The sequence below is a fragment of the Mus pahari genome, chromosome 15 (genome assembly GCF_900095145.1).
Source record: "Mus pahari chromosome 15, PAHARI_EIJ_v1.1, whole genome shotgun sequence".
Lineage (NCBI taxonomy): Eukaryota > Metazoa > Chordata > Mammalia > Rodentia > Muridae > Mus > Mus pahari.
In genome coordinates this window covers 29,119,835-29,140,177 of record NC_034604.1, presented here as the reverse complement: position 1 = coordinate 29,140,177, position 20,343 = coordinate 29,119,835, and the positions used below count along the sequence as shown (strand labels likewise).

Below are 20,343 nucleotides of genomic sequence, written 5' to 3'. Positions count from 1 at the left end.
AATTATTATTATTTGTTTTTACATTTCAAATGTTATCCTCTTTCCCGGTTTCCCCTCTGCAAATGCCCTATCCCATCTCCCCTTACCCTGCTTCTTTGAGGGTGCTCCCCCACCCACCTATCCACTCCAGCCTCATCGCCCTAGTACTCCTCTACACTGGGGCACTTCTTAGGTTTTAAGCAAAAATAAATAAATTAAAAAAAATTGAGTTTTGACTATGCAAGCTAACAAGCGGTAGAAGAGCAAATTCACAGTTGATGTCAAGTTCTTTCTCGTTCTAATAGTTGATACAGAACAAAGTTCTGCAAGGCACCCCCCCCCCCGCCACGCCCCGCTCGGCAGTGCGTCTTCCCTTTTGCGGTCTATGACTGCCACAGTCCTAATTCGCTGTTGCTTCCCAGCTCAGACTGCACCTGCTCCCAGGGCCAGCGGGGGTCCTGGGTCTTCCACACTTCGCTCGAATTGCTTGTGCACGGACACGACGACCCGCCAGGGGTCACTGTAGCCTCAGAGCTATTGTGCCCACCAGTGCCTGGTCCCGGCTGGTCGCGCGGAGGGCGTGGGACTGAGACCGCAGAACGCAAGGGTCGGAGCATAACTGCGCCTTGCCTGCCCAGAGCCAACCTTCCGGTCTCCCTGGGAAACGAACGCGGTGACCTCGCGACAGCAGCGCGGCTCCGGCAGCGCATGCCTTCTCTCCGGGACCTGCAAGCACCTAGCCAGACTGACCACCTCCGCTCCGCCCTCTGCTGAGACCCCGCCCTGAACGGGGGCGCTCGGGTCACCGTCCCGGGGCTCCTACTTCAGTTCCGAGGCTTTTTGCTGACGCCCCGGGCCGGGGCCGGCAGTACCTGGGCTGCTCCCGCCCAGGGCTCCGCCCCGCGCGCCACCAAGAACTTTCCCTGGAGCCACGGAGGCCTGGCGGCCCGGGTCCTGCCGCGCCCGCCCGCAGGTCCGCAGACGCCCGGCTTTTCCGGGACATTCGGGAAAGGAAGCCTGAACTTGGCCATCTCCGCGGCATGAGTTCGGGGACCCTCGGACGGAAGCCGCGGCCCGCGACAAGCTGACCTCCCCCCAGTTGGTTTCGGTGAGGAGCTCTGGTCGGTCCCCGGACTATGAGAGTGGCGGAGGGAGTGGCGACTTTCGCTGCTCGCCCTGCGTCCCAGGCTGGGGTCGTGGTCACCCTCGACACAAAAGAGAAGCAGAGCGCTCTCCGCTCTGCCTTCCCTGTTAGGGGCTGCGGGGCGGGGTCGGCGCTGGAAGTGCGCGCCGGGCGGGGACTCGGGAGCTGCGGCAGGAGGATCTCTCTAGTGTTAGCGTTGGGCTGGTGCTGTGGAGCACCGAGGGGGCGTCAGAGCCCACGGAGGGTCTGGAGGGCTCGTTCCGCCCTTTTCGTGTCTCCGGCCGGCTGACCTTAGCCAGGTGACTCTTGTTGTCCCCAGGTCGCCGCCCCCGTCTTCAGAAGAGGAGCCGCAGCCCCAGGATGCGCGGGGACGCGCCACCCTCGGTTCCCAGTTCCGCGGCCGCTTCCCGGGCGACTCCGGGCTCCTGACGCTCCGGGGCGTGCTCACCCTCCCGCCCCCGCCCTCCGAGCTTCTCGGGGTGCCCTCGGCTCGACCGCAGAACCCCAGACCTTACCCCCACCTGGGGGCCCCACCCAGACCCGCGTCTCTCGCCCTCTACAAGGCGCGCACAATAAATTAATGCTTCGCGCTTGAGGGGAGGCGGCGGCGGGCGCCGCGGTCGCAGCTCTCGCTTGGCTGGAGACGCTTTCAGCCGACATGGGCTGTTTCTGCGCCGTTCCGGAAGAATTTTACTGCGAAGTTTTGCTCCTGGACGAGTCCAAGCTCACCCTCACCACCCAGCAGCAGGGCATCAAGGTAAGCACAGCCCAGGGCGCGGTGCGGGGGACGCGACGTGGGGGTCCGCGGCTTTGTCTCAGGCTGTCACCGGTCCAGCTCGGCCACCGGTGGAAAGGCAAGGCAGCAGTCCCTGGCCTCAAACAGGAGGTGGGTCTGTCGGGCTGCGCTAACTTGGAGTTGCTTAGAAAAGTAACTTTGATGTCTCGAAGGGTCCTCGACGCCCCAACTTCCAGCAGCAGTTCGAGATCCAGAGATGGGGCAGACTCTGCCCCACGACCCCCTGCTTCCTCGGAAGCTCTTAGGCCTCTCGCAACTCCCAGACAGGCGTAGAATTGAATGGACAGTCTGCACCCCACTTGGGTGCTGAAGGCGTGCTTCTTGGCTTTGTGGAAGCCTTCCTCCCCCAACCCCGTTTTCCCTGATAGTGTTCTTGGGGGAAGCAAACCAATTCACTCCCTCGCGGAAACATTAATCAGGTCGCTGTGATCATGCTCCTCCGATTTGTAGTTGGCTAATGCTACGTTTGCTCTGAAAACAGTTTTCCTTCCCGCAAGAGAAGGTTTTATCTCCATATTTAAGTAAGCATCTCACAGTGCAAACCCGTAATCGGTGTGTTCCTGTTTGTAGTCATTGAAGAAATATTGCTGCTTCTAACCTAGAGAACCCACAGAAAGCCTGCGAGCTTGCACCGACCCACTTCCTTAATTTTAACGAGTTCATCTTTTTGTACCTGACAACCTGAGGATGCACCTGCGCGTTGGTTTCGCTTTTTCCAGCAATGTAACTGCTGAGGAGAGCCGAGGACGTGTGTGTTTTGTTTGCCTTTTCCCCTCAGTATTAAATTACGGAGGCATTTTAGTTCAGGCAGCCTTGGAGTCTGCACGTGCTCCCGCCCTCGCCCCCAGCTGTGGGGCTGGGGATTGAGCGGTCTCCTTGTCTTTCTGAAGTTAACCACATGAGGTCAGTTCTGGGCATTTCTTCCAGAGAGTCTGCTTTGATTACCTTTGTGCCCATCAATACTATTCCTAGCTAGAAGCCTTTTCTTGGATGTTGCCAGTTTGGACGTACAGAATTAGGATTTCATGGGGGTAATCCTCCTGCAAAAGAAAGGCAAACATGACCAATTAAAGCTAAAACACTTAACCCCTTGCTTGGAAAGTCGTTTTGAATGTTGTTCCTCAGGAATTATAATAAGCAAAATTCAATCAAATTCTCATCTTTAGGGTATTCCCAAGAGCAATAAACCGATATTTGTAGGGACAGTGTTCGTTTTATATTTTTAACTTTTCTTCGTCTTGTCAGACACATCCCCCCTCACACTCTTAAGAAAGCAGGGGAAAACCAAACCCTTACTGTAGGCTACAATGGACTATCTCGTGGTGTGCTGTGTGAACAACATAGGCAGAAAAAAAATCAAAGCAACTACAGAAAGGACAGTTCTTGGTAACCCTGCAGAGTCCCTGGAGTGGGCGTGAAAACCATCAGAGAAGGTTAAGTTATGATCGGATGCTAAGCCGACAAGAGATCTTTCTGAAGGGCAGAGGATGGATGCATCTGGAATCTAGAGTCATCTGCTGCAAGGGCTTCCCGTTCACTCATGAAAGCCATGCCTCTTGTCAGCTGTAGGCCAGTGTAGATTATGCTGTCAGGAGAGCAGCCAAGACTTGGGATCAAATGCGATAAGTTTGTTAAAGAAACATGAATCAGAAATCCTCAAGTTTTAATAACTTGTTTTACAAATGGGTTGAACATTGATGAGTGATTCGAAGGCAGAACGACTTCAGGATATGGTTATTTTGACGGAGTGCCGTGCGGCTAGACAGTATTTAAAGCGGGCTCTGGTTGGAAGTAATCATTTTCACACCACGCCTGGCCTCTTTTGGTGTCACAGAAGCATGCCATGTGGATTTTGATGTCTCTGTGTGTAACACAGATGTTTTCTGCTGAGGTTAAACCACATTATCTGCGGCTACTACACCTCCTTAAAAATGTGTGCATTAGGACACATCTACCTGTGGTCTGTCCTAAGCACGTTTATATTTACCAATGGTATGAACATCTCCCATGTAAATGATACTTAAACATTGATTGAATATGTGTGCTATTCACAATTGACTTAAAAAAAAAACATTGTCTGACCCTTGCTACGTATGGCATCTAGATGCAATTGCTATATATATGTATATCTGAATGATGTTTATTTATGTTATGTGTATTGGTGTTTTCCCTTTGTGCATATCTAAGAGGATGTTGGATCCTCTGGAACTGGGGATGGTTGTGAGCTGCCATGCTGGTGCTGAGACTTGAACTCAAGTCCTTTGGAAGAACAACCAGTGTTCTTAACTGTTGAGCCATCTCTTTTGTCCCAATTAATGTATATTAATTAGGTAAATGTAGCTTCTACTTTAGTTCACAAGTGAACAATTAACTGTAAAAATCAGTAATCAATAGCTGCTATTACAGAGATCTCTGCAGCAATTTACTTGGTGATTGGCTATCACTAAGTACAGTCAAGGTTAATGGAAGGTCCAAGTGTATTTGAGGGAGAAGAGGCCTGTGCACCTCTATTTGAAATCAGAGAAGAAATGCCTACATATTCTGGTCATGGAAATACAGGAATTGGATGAAAAAGATTCAGGGTTTTGTGAGTAGTCAGGAAGAGAAAAAGCTTAGGCCAGATCTTTTCCAGCAGCGTGCCTGAGATTTAAAGTTCGGAAAATTGACAAAAATTTAGCTCTAGTTGTAGACTAGAAATGCATCTCTTGTAAGTACTGGAAGGAAAGTAAGAAGGACGATAAAAAGGAGCTAAGAAACCAAAAACGTAGTCACAATTGTGGGTGACAGTAATTCCCAACTTTATATTGTACTTTTATGCATACATCTTACAATACTTTGAACACATACATGCTCAGTACTTCCAGAACTTTATGGTTATATTTTGTTTGAAAATCTCAGTTTTAACTTTATGTACTTGATGCAATTCCTTTTTTCTTCTTGTATTTTTATACTAACCAAAATATCCTCAGAAATTAAGCAGTAATAAAAACGAAGTTAAGCAATACCAGTTAGCCCATTTTCCTCTGAAATTAAAACATAAAACATATCCATTAAAATTACTTTTTAAAAAGTCCTGCTTAGCCAGGCATGGTGGTACACGCCTTTAATCCCAGCACTCGGGAGGCAGAGGCAGGCGGATTTCTGAGTTCGAGGCCAGCCTGGTCTACAGAGTGAGTTCCAGGACAGTCAAAGCTATACAGAGAAACCCTGTCTCAAAACAAACAAACAAACAAACAAAAAAGTCCCGCTTAAGGGCTGATGAGATAGCTCTGGGTTAAGATGCCTGTTCAGCATCACTGGGATCTGAGCTTGATCCCTGGAGTTCACCTAAAGGTTAGGGAGGGACGAAACCGTAGAGTTGTCCTCTAACCTCCACCTATATGTTGTAACACACACCTTGCCCCATGATTTACAGATGCACACCCATACGATAATAACAATAAATAAAAGTACTTTAAAAAGTATTTTTTGAGATTTTGTGATGGTCTTTTTTTTTTTTTTTCCAATTTTCAATTGAAGACCATCATGGGACCTGATGCTGTCTTCTGCCCTCTGAGGTACCAGGCACACACACAGTATACATTATATAATGTAGCCAACCACACACATGAAAATAAAAGCATTAAAAACACAAATAAGGATTATTAATTTTGGATTAAAACTATTCACATATTTTGTGGGCTTTTGTTTTTTGTTTTGTTATTTATTTATTTTCATTTGTTTGTTTGTTTTGAGCAGGTTCTCACATTGTATCCCAGACCGACCTTGAGTACACAAGAGTCCTCCTGCCTCTCTCTTCTAAGTGTTGAGGTTGTAGACCAAGCAGGAGACACCACACGTACGCCATGTTTTATTTTAACAGGAGGAAGTTTTACTGATCCTATGTGGCTTACTTTAAAATCTTCTTGTAAAATTCTGAGCAATAAAAGAGAAATACCTTTGGTGATGGAGAGATATTTCAGTGGTAAAGAGCACTTACTGCTCTTGCAGAGAACCACAGTTCAGTTCCCAGGACCCACATGGCACCTTGCAACCATCTGCAACCCCAGTTCTGGGGGACCACCTTTTCTGACTACCACAGACTCCACCCACGCACACTCAGCTGCGTACATATCCACATAGAATAAATGGTAAAAGAGAAACGCCTTTGCATTTCTGTCATGATAATGCATTATGAGTTAGAAGACTATCTGCAGCTATCAAATGTAGACATGTGAGTGAAGCTTGGTGAAGCACTATTTTGTGTGCATCAATTGAAAGATAGTCTTTGGATTTTTTTAAGTACCAAACTATGAATTGAAAAGTTAGTTATAAAGTAAATATCCATAACTTAGGTGAAGGTTTTTCATTGAAACCAAACCAAATCAAACCAAACCAAAACCCCTGTGTTCTGGTTGAAAGCATTTCCAAACAAGGATGATAACTGCACATCTCCTATGTTCAAAAAGTATCATTTACATAGAAAGGAATTTTCTGTTTAAAATTTAATTAGGAAAATGGAAGACAGTATGTTTTTCTGTATCCATTCTGGTGTTACTTAGAGATTTGCATTCTTCCTTTAGAGGTAACCTCACTTGACAGGCAGGAAATTGTTTTCATTCAGTTCCTTGCTGGAGCCCAATCTGTGATTGAAAGACCCTGGTTTATATAAGCTGAAAGCTATTGGATGTGTGTTCAGCCCACACGCAGCTTTTAGCTGTTTGTTCTATACTGCTATCTCTTTAGATTATTCAAGGAAAAATTTCCCCTAAGGTTGGCCTCAGCTTTTGAGTAGTGTTTGTTCTGGGAATCTTTGGTTAGGCCCTTTGTGGTTCCCTGAGCAGGGAGAGGAAGCACACACTCCTTTTGTTCTTCTTGAAAGCAAAACTTGAATGTGGTTCAAACTATTTTTCTGGATTGTTGCTTGGGTAACAAAAGGTTTTCAGAGGAAAAAGTCACAAGGTTTGATTGGTCCTTAGAATTGCTATGCAGATATGAAAAATGTTAATATTTTTACTTTAGCAAGGTTTGGTCCTCGGAATGAACACTGAAGTACTTATTTTTTCTTAGAGGTGATGACTAAATTATTGAAACTAACATGGCAGTGAGATAGGAATTCTATTAACTTAAAACATATCTACTTATTGTGTGTGTTTAATTATTGACTGTGTGTACGTCTGTCTGTGTACCGGTTCCCAGGGAGGCCAGAAGAGGGTGTTTGATCCCCTGGAACTAAAGTTACAGATGGTTGTGAGCTGCCATGGAAGTGCTGGGAATTGAACCTGGGTCCTCTAGAAGAGCAGCCAGTACACTTAAGCCCCCCCATTAACTTTAAAAATAAAAATGGTTTTAAGATGCAACATATAATCTACCCAGTTTTAAGGTACAGTTCATCCATTCACTGTTAGGTACTGTAACCTCCTACCCATCCTGAGGTTCCTGTGTGAGTCCTGGGAATCAGTTTTGAGTCTTTAATCAGAAACTTCCTAGGGAGCCCTGACAAAAGTAGTTGTAGGTGAAGTTTTTAAAGTATATGCGTCTCATGAAGACTTCTATGTACATATGAGTACTGGTGTGTTTTGATATTTATCATGTAACTCACAAAATCCAGGGACCTCATAAACAAACATAGGTTGAAGGAAGTGATCCTATAAGTTACATATAAGTGACATTTCTGTTAATGTAAACTAGATGTGGAGCATTAGAAAGGAACTTGTCATCCCAGAACCTCATTTTTACCCTTTATAAAATGGTCACCTTATGCGGTCGGTCGTTATGCCTGGAATGTGGCGAGTGCTCAAACTGTTAACTTTGCTGGTGTCTTTCCTGACCTCCCTTTTTGAAGTGGCCCATCCATCTCTGGAGAGGGGTCCACTGAATAATCCCCTCATCTGAACCAGCCTTTAAGACTTGAATCAGTCATCTCATCTGCTAAGAACTTCTTAGCAGAACCTGACGAGACAGGGTTTAGCAGCACCCGTCCATACCTCACACACCTCTGTCTCCGTGCCCGGCACACTACAAGCATTATTTCTGGACTCGTTTGTCTCTTCCTGTAGCTTGCGAGCCCGTGCCTGTGATTCCGGCAGCTAGAGCTGTATGCTTCGTGTAATAGATGCTTATTAACTATAATTTGAATGGGAGGAAGAATGGAATGCCCCAGTTGGAATGGGCTAGATTGAAAAATCTTTGCTATAGATAATGACATTCCTTTGCCATTTTATTTATTTATTTTTTTTACTAGAAAAGACGGCAGAATAAAGTGAGTTCCACTGTGAAAAATCTGTTGCCAAGATACTGAAATTTTTATATTGATAATGGGCAGAGAACAGGAGGATTGGGTGGCTCGAGTGCGTGTGGCACACTGAGGAGCTGATTGGCAGCTGTTGCAGAAAACATGAGTCACACTATTTTTTTTTCTTGTAGAAGGGGTGGGGAGAGGAAACAGGAGGCCAGGGACTCAGTGTAGTCTGGGCTGGCTTCAAAGTGGCTGTACCTGAGAATTCTTTTGAATGTCTGATTCTCCCATCTTTTACCTCTTCAGGTCTTTAGGTCTTTCCTTTTTCTCTTTTAAATGTAACATGCTCCTTCCAACTTGAGTCCTTTAGAAGAAGCCCGGATTTCATGAATCGCTGAAGGAGTCTCCTGTTGCCTGGATTGCGAACAGTGCTGGGTAGCGTCCCAGTGTGGACTGGGATGCTGAGGGAGCTCGCCTTCGATCTCGCCTTGCTTGTCTGCTCATTTTTTTTTTTTTTTTTTAAAGATTTATTTATTTATTTATTATATGTAAGTACACTGTAGCTGTCTTCAGACACTCCAGAAGAGGGCGTCAGATCTTGTTACGGATGGTTGTGAGCCACCATGTGGTTGCTGGGATTTGAACTCAGGACCTTTGGAAGAGCAGTCGGTGCTCTTAACCGCTGAGCCATCTCACCAGCCCCTTGTCTGCTCATTTTACTCTTGAAGCTGCATAAACCTGATCTGGCACTGCTCTCGACCTTAATAAATATTAGGTTTGCGTGTGGGGGGACCCCCCCAAAAAACAAAAAAACCACAACAGACTCTCTGAGACTAATTTGGACCCTGAAAAGCTGATCTGTGTTGCTCCTGGCCACCCTGCCATGGGTTGCAGTAACTGACATTCAGTTCCGCGCTGTACATTTTGTTTGTAATGTCACATATTAAGACTAAATAGACACCTGTTATCACATGTCCTAGGCAAAGACAAGGTGTGTTAAGTTCAGGAACCAGTCAGTTTACTTTGTGACTCAGGAACCTTGTAAAGCACAATTTGGAGAATCTATCATTCTCTCAAAAAAAAAAAAAAAGGTTGGTCTCCTGGGCCCCTGAGCTGTGTATGCATTTCTTGTTTGTTTTCTTTTTTAAGTGAAGCAGCCATTCCTCCTGAATGCTGTCTATTGTTAAGACCTTTCTATGTAACTAAACACTCTTGAAGAGTTTCCCCAAGGGCTGAAATGGCTCTTCCAGAGGTGCAGGCTTGAAAGGGCTGGCTGCTCTTCCAATGTGCGAGGAGGTCTGTTTCCTGGCAGAGGAGATTGACACTCCTAGAGGAAGTCAGAACAAGGAAGATGGGGAGGCTGGGAAAACTAGGGAGTGCTGGCTGGGAGTGGCCAGGCCCATCCTAGCCCCCTGGGACCACAGCACAATAGCAGAGAGGTCAGATGCCAAGGGAGGGGTCAGCCAATTGAAACTGGGAAGGGGTGAAGCCAAATTCGGAGGACACCTTCTGAGCGGGCTGCACGGAGCCTGGAGCCCGCCAGCAGTCCGTGGGTGACTCATGACTCGATGACTCAGGAGTCCCAGGCTTTGTGTGGAGGGTCCTGTCTGGAGTCCTTTCAGCTGGGTCTGTATAATGGTGAGTGGCTGTAATCCCAGCAGCCAGGAGGCAGTGGGTGAGATTACCGCTGCAAGTTAACAAGCCGGCCTGGCCAACGTAAGTGAGTTCCAGGATAAGCAGAAGCTACACAATGAGATTTGTGCCACAAAGGACAAAAGTCCAGATTCCCACACAGATGGTGACCGGCCTGATGACCAGGTTTGTGAGCTAACCACAGAGAGTGGGGTGTATCAGGAATCTTTCCCACCTTGCCCTCTATTCAGAAGCAAAGTTTGAGAAAGTCTTGCCCCCTTTGCTACATTAAATACCATTTCTCAAATCGGGCTTTCTCCCCATCCCACGGTTTCAAGCTTAATGTGGGCTCACACTGAGCACACAGTCCAGCCTCCCCTTTGGGGTGCTGTGTAGAATTGGGGTGCTGTGTGAATGCCTCTAGTCCTTCCTCGTTGTGCTCCCCGTGTCATGTCCTGTCTGCCACATACGGACAGCTTTTCTTCTCGAGTCAGCCTCAGTTTCCTTATCTGTATGTTGAGGAACATGTTCACCGTCACAGGATGATCGTGAAAAGCTGAGAGGAGGATTTTAGGCTTGTGAGATAAAAGATACTCAGTAAGTGATAGTTAGTTATGTTAGTTATACACTATATGATTCTTGAAGTCTTGCTTCTCGCTTATAATGTTAGTGCTTCCCATCTTTACCCATAAGTGACATGGGTTTTGGAGGTGTCTCTAAGAGGTGTGGCTTGTAGCTACACATCTTGGCAGCTGTTGAGAACTGAGAAGGGCCTGGCTTAAGGCAACAGTGATGCAGAATGGGAGAGGAAATGACATCTGCGAGATGTTTAGGAGGTGGCAACTGTAAGACCTGCAAGAATGTGGAAATGTAAGGCTCATGGCCCAAGAGGTGGAACACATTGGTAGCCATTCGTAATCTCAACTCCCCCTCTTCATTCCTGACCCAGCTGATCTTCAGTGTAGCCACTGGCCCTGGGAGGAAGTTGGTCCCATCCCTACCTAGTTCAGTAAGGATGATTGCCCTAAAGGTGTACCTGTTGCCCCCAGAGCTGAAGGACAGCACAGGCTCATGCAGACGATAGGCACACCTGCAAGCCTGCTGTAGAAAGTGCTTCTGGGAAACTGAGAGCCTATTTCCCTGTCTGGCACATTGTCATATATACACACCTCTCCTTACTGCCAGAACCACTTAGCTATTGATTACAGCCCATAGGGCACAGCGACCCCCAAGATGGCAAAGAGGAAGAGACAGAGCAGGTGACAGTGGTGTCTCTGATCTGCCCCGAGCCTTTTGCTCTCTGTCCCTGGATTCCCTCAGGGTGAGCCAGTGTACTTCCTCACGGACGCAGGAGCTCTGTTACTGGGGACCAATGCATCTTGAGGGAGCAGAGTGTGGAACTGCTACCAAGCTGGGTCCCAGGAAGAGAAGAAGTCTGGGTAGTGGCAGAAGAGTAATGAGGACATTAGCACCCACTGTCCCGTGTAGTGAGCCATCAGGAATGTAGTGCAGGTAGTGAGGAAGTTGGGATTGAGGTAGGGTGGTCTGCCTTGAAGGGTTAAGGGCTCTGTTTCAGCATCCCAGGTGGAGCTGAGATGGTGTGACAGATAGCTGGAATGGAGGCTGTTTCTTCTCAGATACGCAGGTCTGACAAGCCATCGATGTCTGCGACTGTCCAGTCTCCACTGATCTCCTCAGTCTTCCCGCCCCTCTGCCCTCCCTCCTTTCTGTTCTTCTCCCCGCTGCTTCCTCATTCTGGTCTTGCAGTTTAGTTGAACCAGACTGTTTCCAGGCTTTTGAATGAACCACAGTCCTGCTATTCACGGCTCTGCCTGGAAAGCTCCAGCTCCCCTCTCCCTGATGGAGAGAAGCCTTGGAATTCTGCTCAGGATTCACCTTCCTGTAGATTTCTCAGAGGAGAGCTCAGAGGCCTCTTAGGATGCTAATCAAGCTGAGGATTCATTGAAGATGCTTCTCTGCTCTCCTGCCCACCGTGCTGGAAGGGATGTACCGAATGAGGCTGCTATTCTGACATAGGCCATCCGCCTCCAGTCCCCTTCCCATGTGTCAACACCGCCAGCACCGCCAGCATGGCCAAGTCACCTTCTCTGAGTGTCCATGGGCGATAGCAGTTGTTAGCGGGCTGGAAAGCCTTGAGGAAGGGGACTAGGCCTTTTTTATGAGATTCCCCAGTCAGGCCACTGTGGCGCTGTTGGACTTGTGTTGATTGGATGAATCAACAGTAAAATGTCCCTCTTCATAGACATAAGCTGATGAGTTTGAAAAGGACACCTCCCCTTCTGGTTGTTTTAACAACAACAACAACAACAATAACAACAACAACAACAACAGACTTTAAAAGCAGTTTCTGAAAAGGAGATGTAAATTACATACATCACCCATTTGTAATGTATAATTCCATGTTTTTTAAAGGTATATGTGGAGCTATGCAGCTGTCACGGCAGGCAGTGTGCAGAGAGCTTGCTCATTAGTGCCGACTCCCAACTTCCCTCATCCTTCTCTACTTGCAGATTTTAAAGACCTATTCATAATGTAGCACGTGTCGGTACTTTACGCCTTTATTGCTAAACGATTGCCCCTGTTGGATACACTATATACTCCGTGTCCTTTTCCCAGTTGATGGGCTTTTTGGCTTGAGCTCATCTTTGACGAGTGTAAATGTTGCTGTTGTGACGATTCATACTCAAATTTCTGCATCGATTTATATCTTAATGTCTCCTTCATATATGCCCAAGAGTGGAGGTTTAGCAGTGTACAGAGTACGGATTGCTTCCCTAATGGCTGCATCCAGTCACATCCCTCAATGAAACCCCAGTTTCGCCACACCCTTGTGACAACTTCTTATTATCTGTCCTTTTTTTTAAAAAAATTACAATTCTAGTGGGTACTAAGTGGTATCTTACACTTAGCATTTTAAAAAAGTGTATTTATTTATTGTGTTGTATTATGTGCATGTAGTGTATGCATGCCATGGTCCATGTGTGGAGGTCAGAGGGGAACTTTGGGAATCTGCTCTTTCTGTTCTGGGTCCCAAATGTAATTTTTAAAAAAAGATTTATTTATTATTCTATGTAAGTACAGTGTAGCTATCTTCAGACACACCAGAAGAGGGCATCAGATTTCATTATGGATGGTTGTAAGCTACCATGTGGTTTCTGGGATTTGAACTCAGGGCCTTCGTAAGAGCAGTCAGTGCTCTTAACCACTGAGCCATCTCTCCAGCCCTCCTCTGCTCTCTTACTTGCTTTTCTAGTTCCTTGGTGAGCTAGGTGTGTGTCACTGGGAAAAGAAAACATGATATTTAAACACTTAATTTTTGAGACCAACCTTGGGTGGTCCAGAACTTACTATATAGACCAGGCTGGTCTTGAACTTGAGGGTCAGATTCTCTTGTGTCTACAGTCCCCAGTGTGGGGATTACTGGTGTGCCACATCACGCCTATTTTGAGAAACTGATTCTTGTTAGCAGTGCTATTTCCTGTCTGTCTATCCGTCTGTCTGTCCATCTGTCCCCCAAGTCATCAAGGTAGAGAAATATGGGACACATGATGCCCGAGGCCACAGCAAACGTTAGCCAGGGACTTTAGGCGTGGTGCCATTATTGCATGAAATTTGCCAGCTCTTCTGTGCAAGCTTGGGTATTGCCATTTACATTCTGTGAAGGAGCTGCCATTGATGCTTTTCTGTTAGTCACTTGGAGGAGGGCTGGAAAGGCCTATTTGTATGTATTTTATGAAATTTTTTCCTTTGGCAATTTTGACAGGTGAAGAATATTAGAAAAACTGTCCTTTAGGGTGTGTTCGCCTATTGCCTTGAAACATACCGAGAAATTGCTAGTGACTTGTTCTAAGCAGGGTGAGCTGTACTGGTTCTCCCTTCTAATGAAATGATATAGATAGCTAGAAGACTCTTTGTGAATAGGTATTTTTTTTCTCAGCATCAATGTTCAACCCTGATCTTGAGGGATTTCTCACAGGGTTGCAGGTTAAAACCCAGGGAGCAGCCATGGCTTTGTGGAATCAGTCTTAGATCTCCTGGGACTAAGGGAAATCGTCGTAAATCCTTACGGTCTTGGAACTGGCATGGTGTGACTTGTCTAGATTATACATTTTTTAAGTCCACAGTTACTCAGTCACTTGGGAAGTTTCAGTAGATGTGTAAGCTACAGCAGCCTCCTTTGTAAAGAGAGCGTCAGGAGCTGAGAATCTAGTTAGTGCCGCAGCTCTGCAAAACCTGTTGTGCAGTCTCATTTCTGCTTGTTGCTTGTATCAGCTCCTCATTCAGCTGACCAATAATTAACCCGTGTGACCCTCCACATACGCTCACCCATCCTCACTTAATTAGGCTCCAAAAAACCTTCCTGAAAGAGCAGAAGAGAGAGTGGAGAAGGGGGTGTGGGTTATAGCAGATTGCATAATGGTAGGTCATTTTCTGTGGGTGAGGGAGCAGGGCTCAGATTGTGGGCCCAGACCTGTGTTGATTCCCTCCCCTTTGTTCTTGCCTTGGTGCATCCTCTCCCCTCCCCCCCCCCCTTCTTGCTTGCAGCACGGGAGGAAGGAAAGATGGAGAGCTGATCTTGGAAGACAGAGGCTGGAATGTGTTGAAACCATTTGGGTTCACTGCCCTGCCTGTCTCCTGTACTCCCAACCCCTCAGCCACTTTCCTCAGACAAGGTCTTAGATCTATGACTTGTCTCAGTTACCTGTGTAGTGTGGGTATTCGGGCCTCTTCCTGGCGAGTTCTTCTTTTAAGTTTACATAAGAAATTACTATATGGGATTTCTCTTCAGAGTGATGTCATTGCCATTCAGGTCAATTATGTTTGTCCTTTTAAAAAAATCTTATTTGACAAGTCAAGAATAATTTATTTCGTGGCATAGTTTTAGAGCAATGTTGCACGGACATTTTCTTTGGTCTCTATTTTAAAAGCCTTTGTGATTTTCCCTGAATTCCTACAGCTCCGTGTTGACTCTCCCTAGGAAGAAAAAGTAAAAACTGGTTAGTGACCTTTCTTTTTGTTTTGTTTTGTATTTTTTTGAGGCAGGGTTTCTTTGTGTAACAAAGCCAGGGCTGTAATGGACTTGCTTGTAGACCAGGCTGGCCTTGAACTCTGCTTGCCTCTCCTTCCCAAGGACTAAAGATGTTCACCACCACACCCCGACAACAGTGAAACAATGACCAATCTTATTGCCCGAGAGGAGGTGCAGAGGGAAGACAGAGGTAAAATGGCCCTGTCAGGAGGTCCAGGCGGGCTGATGGATGTTTTCCTCATAGCCCTTATTTTGCTATCACTATGATTATTTTAGATTATTTTTTTCCGATGTAGTTGCTGTTTACAAGGGTACTTGGAGGATAAGGAGAACTCCCTTGAATTTCTCAGAAAGTCATTTTTTTTACTTTAAAAATCTGTTCTTGAATAGTTACTTGAAAAACAGGTCTTGAGTGTGAGGGCGATTGGGGGTCTGGAACAATGTTGCATGTCTAATTGCATGAACAACTTTGTGAACTCAGCTGTATTGGAATTTATTCAGAGCTAATTGTATGCCTAGTAGCACCGGGGTTTTGGTTGGTGATAACAAAATAAGGGGGAGACTTCTGTGCACAAGATGTTTAAGTACCAGGTGGAAGGATAACATTCAGTTATGAAACAATAGCAGATACACCACAGGACACCTTAGGTGGGAGACTGTGGTTGTACAGACAGGTTTACAGGAAATTGTTTCTTGTATGTCAGGGTGAGGTTAGTAGACAATGGAGATTTAGAAAACAAGTGTTGATTAGGTCTGGGAGTATTCTGATAGACCTAGCAGGGTCTTTTAAGAAAATAATTATAATGAAAATAATATCACCTGCAAATGGGATGTTTGACCTCTTCTCTTCCTGTTGGTTTGCCTTTCCATCCTTTTTCTTGTCCAGTTGTTATAGCTAAGACTTTTAGCTATATGCTTAAGAAGAGATGGCGTGAACAGTCTTGTGTCGATCCTAATTTTAGAGGAATTGTTCAGTTTGTCTCCATTTAATATATTGTTGGCTATGGTTGGCTAGTATAGACTTTATTATTTTGAGATGTATTTTACCTATTCCTAAATTCCCTAACACTTTTATCATGAAGGCCTGTTGAATGTTGTCAAATGCTTTTTTTTTTTTTTTTTTTAAATCTATTGAAGTCATTAAGTGTAGCTTCAGTACTTGAGTTTGTTTATGTGGTGTGGCGGTTTGAATAGGTCTGGCCCCCATAGACTTCTGTGTTTGAATGCTTGGCCACAGGGAGTGGCACTATTTGGAGGTGTAGCATGGTTGGAGTAGATGTAGCCTTGTTGGAGGAAGTGTGCCACTGTGTGGGTTGGCTTTGAGGGTTGCTATGTTTAGGCTCTGCCTGGCGCAGGAGAGAGCCTCCTCCTGATGGGGCAGATACCTCCTGCTGCCTTCAGTTCAAGACGTAGAACTCTTGTCATCTCCAGCCATGTTGACAATGGACTGAACCTCTGAAACTGTAAGCCAGCCTCATTTAAATATTTGCCTTTATAAGAGTTGTCTTGGTCATGGTATCTCTTCACAGCAATAAAAGCTTAAGAATATGCTATATGTATTGATTTGTGTAAGATGAACCTACCTTACCTTATTGGGATGAAGCCCACTTGGTCATAATGTATAATCTTAATGTGCTACTGAAATTTGGTTTGCAAATAGTTTGTTAAGACCATTTGCATCTAAGGCCATGAAAGAAAGTGTTTAATTTGGCTTATGGTTTCAGAAAGGTAAGGGTCTATTACTAACGTAGTGGGGAACATGGCAACAGGTAGGCATGGCGTTGGAGCAGTAGCTGAGATCTCAAGTACTGATTCACAAACAGGAAGCAGAGAACACACTGGGAATGACATGAGTCTATTGAAATGTGAAAACCCTCCCTGAGTTCACACTCACTGTCTCCAATGAGTTCACACCTCTGAATCCTTCCCAAACTGTTCCATTAGCTGAGGTCCAGGTATTCAAACCTCTGGGCCCATGGGAGTCATTCTCATTTGAACCACCACAGCAACCCTAGCCAGCCTCGATGTGAGAAGGTTTCAAAGAGCAGAAGGCAGGCATCACTGAACACTATCTCACAGATGAATTACTAGATGGATAGTCCTCAAGTGAGCCGTGGCATTAAAGACAAAGCCTTCAGCTTTCCTATAGCTTTGGACTTTTTATTAGGGAGAAGCTGTTGATTTGGGCTGCCTGAAAGTGATGTCTGTGAAGCTGGCCTGTGTCTCTGAAGGCTGTCCAGGTTAGAGCAGCAGGAACATAAACAGAGAGATGAGTTTGGTGGAGAAAGACTGGGGTTTCTCAGACCGCCAGGCTCTGCCACTGGATGCCAGGGATGAATAATTCTTAGTAACGTAGATCTTAAGCCTAGAATTATTTATTAAATAATGTTCCCATCAGTGAATGATAAAAATGCTTTTCTTGAATGCAAAATGCAACTTCTTGGTGGAGGGGGGAAGACAGTTTCTCTTCCTCTTCCTTCATTACGTATTTTGGGAAAGTCAGTCACAGGGATGCTGTCTCCCTTCCTCCATGTACAAAGTACGATGGCTGCCGAGGTTATCCCGTCATCGTCACATGCATCTGGAGGCTCAGGTTGGAAATGGCTGGGAAGTGTGCTCTGTTGTCAAGTGCTACAGTGCTCGTGGCTGTTTTGCTGTGCACTCACTAGTGGCCTCTGGCAGGCTGTGTAAGGCTGCACCCGAGTTTTATCTCAGCCACAGGGTTATCTACTTCCGATTCCTGGGAAGGCTGAAGGAGATAGCACACTATAAGAGTGTGGTTGCCAGCAAACCGACGTGATGCGACCAGATGGAAGTTAGTTGCTATTGTTGTGTAGCCATGTAGTGTTATGTGTTAGATTAAGAAACTGAGATTTATAATGTCTTCAGACAATTCAGCTTTTGCAAAAGGCTTTCTTGTAACTTTCATTTGCTGGATGGCTAAGCTGATTTGTTGAGTTGGAGGCAATTTAGAAAATAGCAACCACTTCCTCCTTTTCATGTGTGTGTGTACCTGCATGTGCTACATGTATGTGCTGTGAACATGTATGTGCCAGTGTGCGTGAATGTGAAACTGTTCTTTCGTTAATTCCATTCAGAACATCATTAAGTCAAAATTTAGTTATAATTTGAATCTTTTTTTTTTTGAGGATCACGAGAACTTTGATAAATAATTTTTTTTTAGAATATTTGCCCAACGTGCCATGAAGATCTTTCCCATAGGCTGCTCAGAAGCTGTTGTGTACACCAGGAAGAGCAGGCTGTGAGGGTGTTGTAGAAACATCAGCATTGACACAGACATAATGGCCACATCCAGGGGACAGTTACAAAGGAAACCAGACCCCAGCTGACAGCGGATCAGTTCTCTTAGGTCGACAGATTCCTCTGTGAATGATGCGGGAGAAACCCAAGGCCCCCTGTGTATTATCAGAAAACCTTGAGTTTTCTTTCAAGTTCCTCCTTTTCTCATGAGCCAGTCGAGAAAGGAAAGCGACTTGATGTTTAAATATATTAAGTATTTGGGTGAGTCGTGTTTAAGGATAAACAGCTAACTGCTTTCCAGGAAAACCCTTTATTTTCTTTTAAATTATTGTTTTTAAAAGATGAGCAGTATTTGTGTCCTGGGACAGGGTTTCCTTCAAGTATGAAAATCAGAGCTCCCGAGAACAGATGTGCTCATTCACCAAAAGTCACCTCGGCCCGCCTGAGAATTTCCGTTGTAAGCTGATTACCGTTGGTGTCATAGAAGGAATAGAAAAAGCCGCAGGGATTTTTTTTTTTTTTTTCCTGGTGAGGGGTGGCGATTTCATGTGATAAGTGGCTTATAGTTTGCTTGCTTCCATGTGGGCTTTCCCACTGGGAACTCCTGAATGGGTCAAAGCCAGGATCCGGACAAAGGCCCTGTGGCTTCTTGCTGTACAGCAGAGACAGGCATACTTCATTTTTTTGGCTACACCAGTACACTTTACTCCTTCGAGAGCTTAGATAATTTTGTGCCTGTGCCTGAGATTAGATAGTGTCTAAAATGTACCCAATGCTCCATGTTTAATAAACTCTTCTGCCTTGGATAGAATCTATAGCCTATTAGACATGTGCAGTTGCTACGTTTTTCTATGGGTTCTCGACTAAAAGTGTTCAAAATTAGGGGGCTTGGGAGCTTAGCTGAGTGTTAGGATTTGTGAGACCTTGGGTCACACCCCGACACGACATATATAACACATCACCACTGTAGACCAGGGGTTCTTAACCTTCCTCATTCACAATTCCATTTTTTTTCCCAAGAAAAATTTAAAAAATAATGCATTTGTTAATTTCTTCAGGATTTCGTGCAGTAGATTCCCATCCTATGCAGACCCCCTTCATCGACCCTGAGTCCATCCGACCCCCCCCCCCCACTGCTTCCAGCCCCCCATCACTTCTTATTGGCCCACTGCTCCTAGGCGTGAGGCCTGCCTGGAGTGTGGTCGATGTACCAGGTGTCACACAATTAAAGAGAATTGACTTTCTCTCCCCCAGCAGCTGTCAAAGGCCAGTAGCTCCTGGGCTAGGGGTGGGACTGTGCGCTCACTGTCTCTCCCCACACTGAGATTTTGGTCTGGTTTGTGCTTGTGTAGGTCCTGCGAGTGCTCTCAGACACTGTGGGTGTCCTTGTGCTTCTTCCCTGTGGAGTTCAGAAAATGTGGGCTCCTTGGAGTTGTTCAGCACCTCCGGCTCTTGCCGTCTTCCTGCCTCCTCTTCTGAGAAGGTGCCTTGCGAGATAGAAGCACATTTAGGGCCGAGCACTCTCTGCCCATTGCACGGTTGTGGGTCTCTGTGTTAACCACTGTCTACTGAGTAGACGCCTGCGCTTACTTATCTGGCCAAGGTGACCAGATATGGCCGAGAGGAATGGAGTCAGGCCAGGTTGGAGGGGCCACAACAGAGCTGAGGCTGTGACCATTTTATTGAGAGCAGTCAGACTCTTTATACCTTTATCAGAAACAGAATATAACGGCAATGGCTAGGATGAAGACGGTAGTTGCCAGGATACAGTGAAGTTTGCAAGCTCTGCAGGTTACGCAAGATGAATGTCTAAGACCACAAGGGAGCTTCCATACAGGGACACAAAGAGGTCTGGATGCTTCGCTGCCTGAGGGAGAGCGAGCACCAGTCTCCCTGGAAGGCATACTGTGCTCCCGGATCCATGGATTCAAACTTACAAAACCTCTGACACCTGCCTCTCAGGGCAGCTCAGCCAGGCCAACACTCACACTGTCTGTAAGGAGCGGCTTCTGGCATCAAGGCTGGGCCAGGCACTCCAGCACTAAGTCATAAGGATCTGCTTTATGCCCATTCAGCAGAACAGTGGTTGTGTGTTCTCCTGTAGGCCTCATGACCTAAGCAGCTACAGACTCTTGGCTTTGCTGACAGGGTCAAGTATGGGTTCTTCCAGCGGATCAGGCCTGAAATACAGTTAAATATTGACGTCCTGTACAGCTGAAGATGCTGTGAGCTCCTGGTCCTCATGCCTGAGGATGCTGTGAGCT

At 46.0% G+C, this 20,343-nt stretch overlaps 1 protein-coding gene across 3 annotated transcripts in view; it reads left to right on the top strand.

The window, feature by feature from the left end:
* Positions 1-619: 619 nt before the first annotated feature.
* The window catches only part of Epb41l4a (erythrocyte membrane protein band 4.1 like 4A), a 202,648-nt gene continuing 182,924 nt past the window's right edge, over positions 620-20,343 (top strand). For 2 of the 3 annotated variants that reach the window (XM_021214292.2, XM_029547046.1), the window contains exons 1-2: positions 682-1,087; positions 1,443-1,880. Coding sequence is in view for 2 of the 3 variants with exons in the window: in XM_029547046.1 (XP_029402906.1) it covers positions 1,782-1,880 (99 nt within the window). In the remaining variant the exon portion in view is untranslated. Of the gene's footprint in view, positions 1,088-1,442; positions 1,881-20,343 lie in introns of all 3 variants that reach the window. The other variant, XM_021214291.2, reaches the window with a different exon arrangement.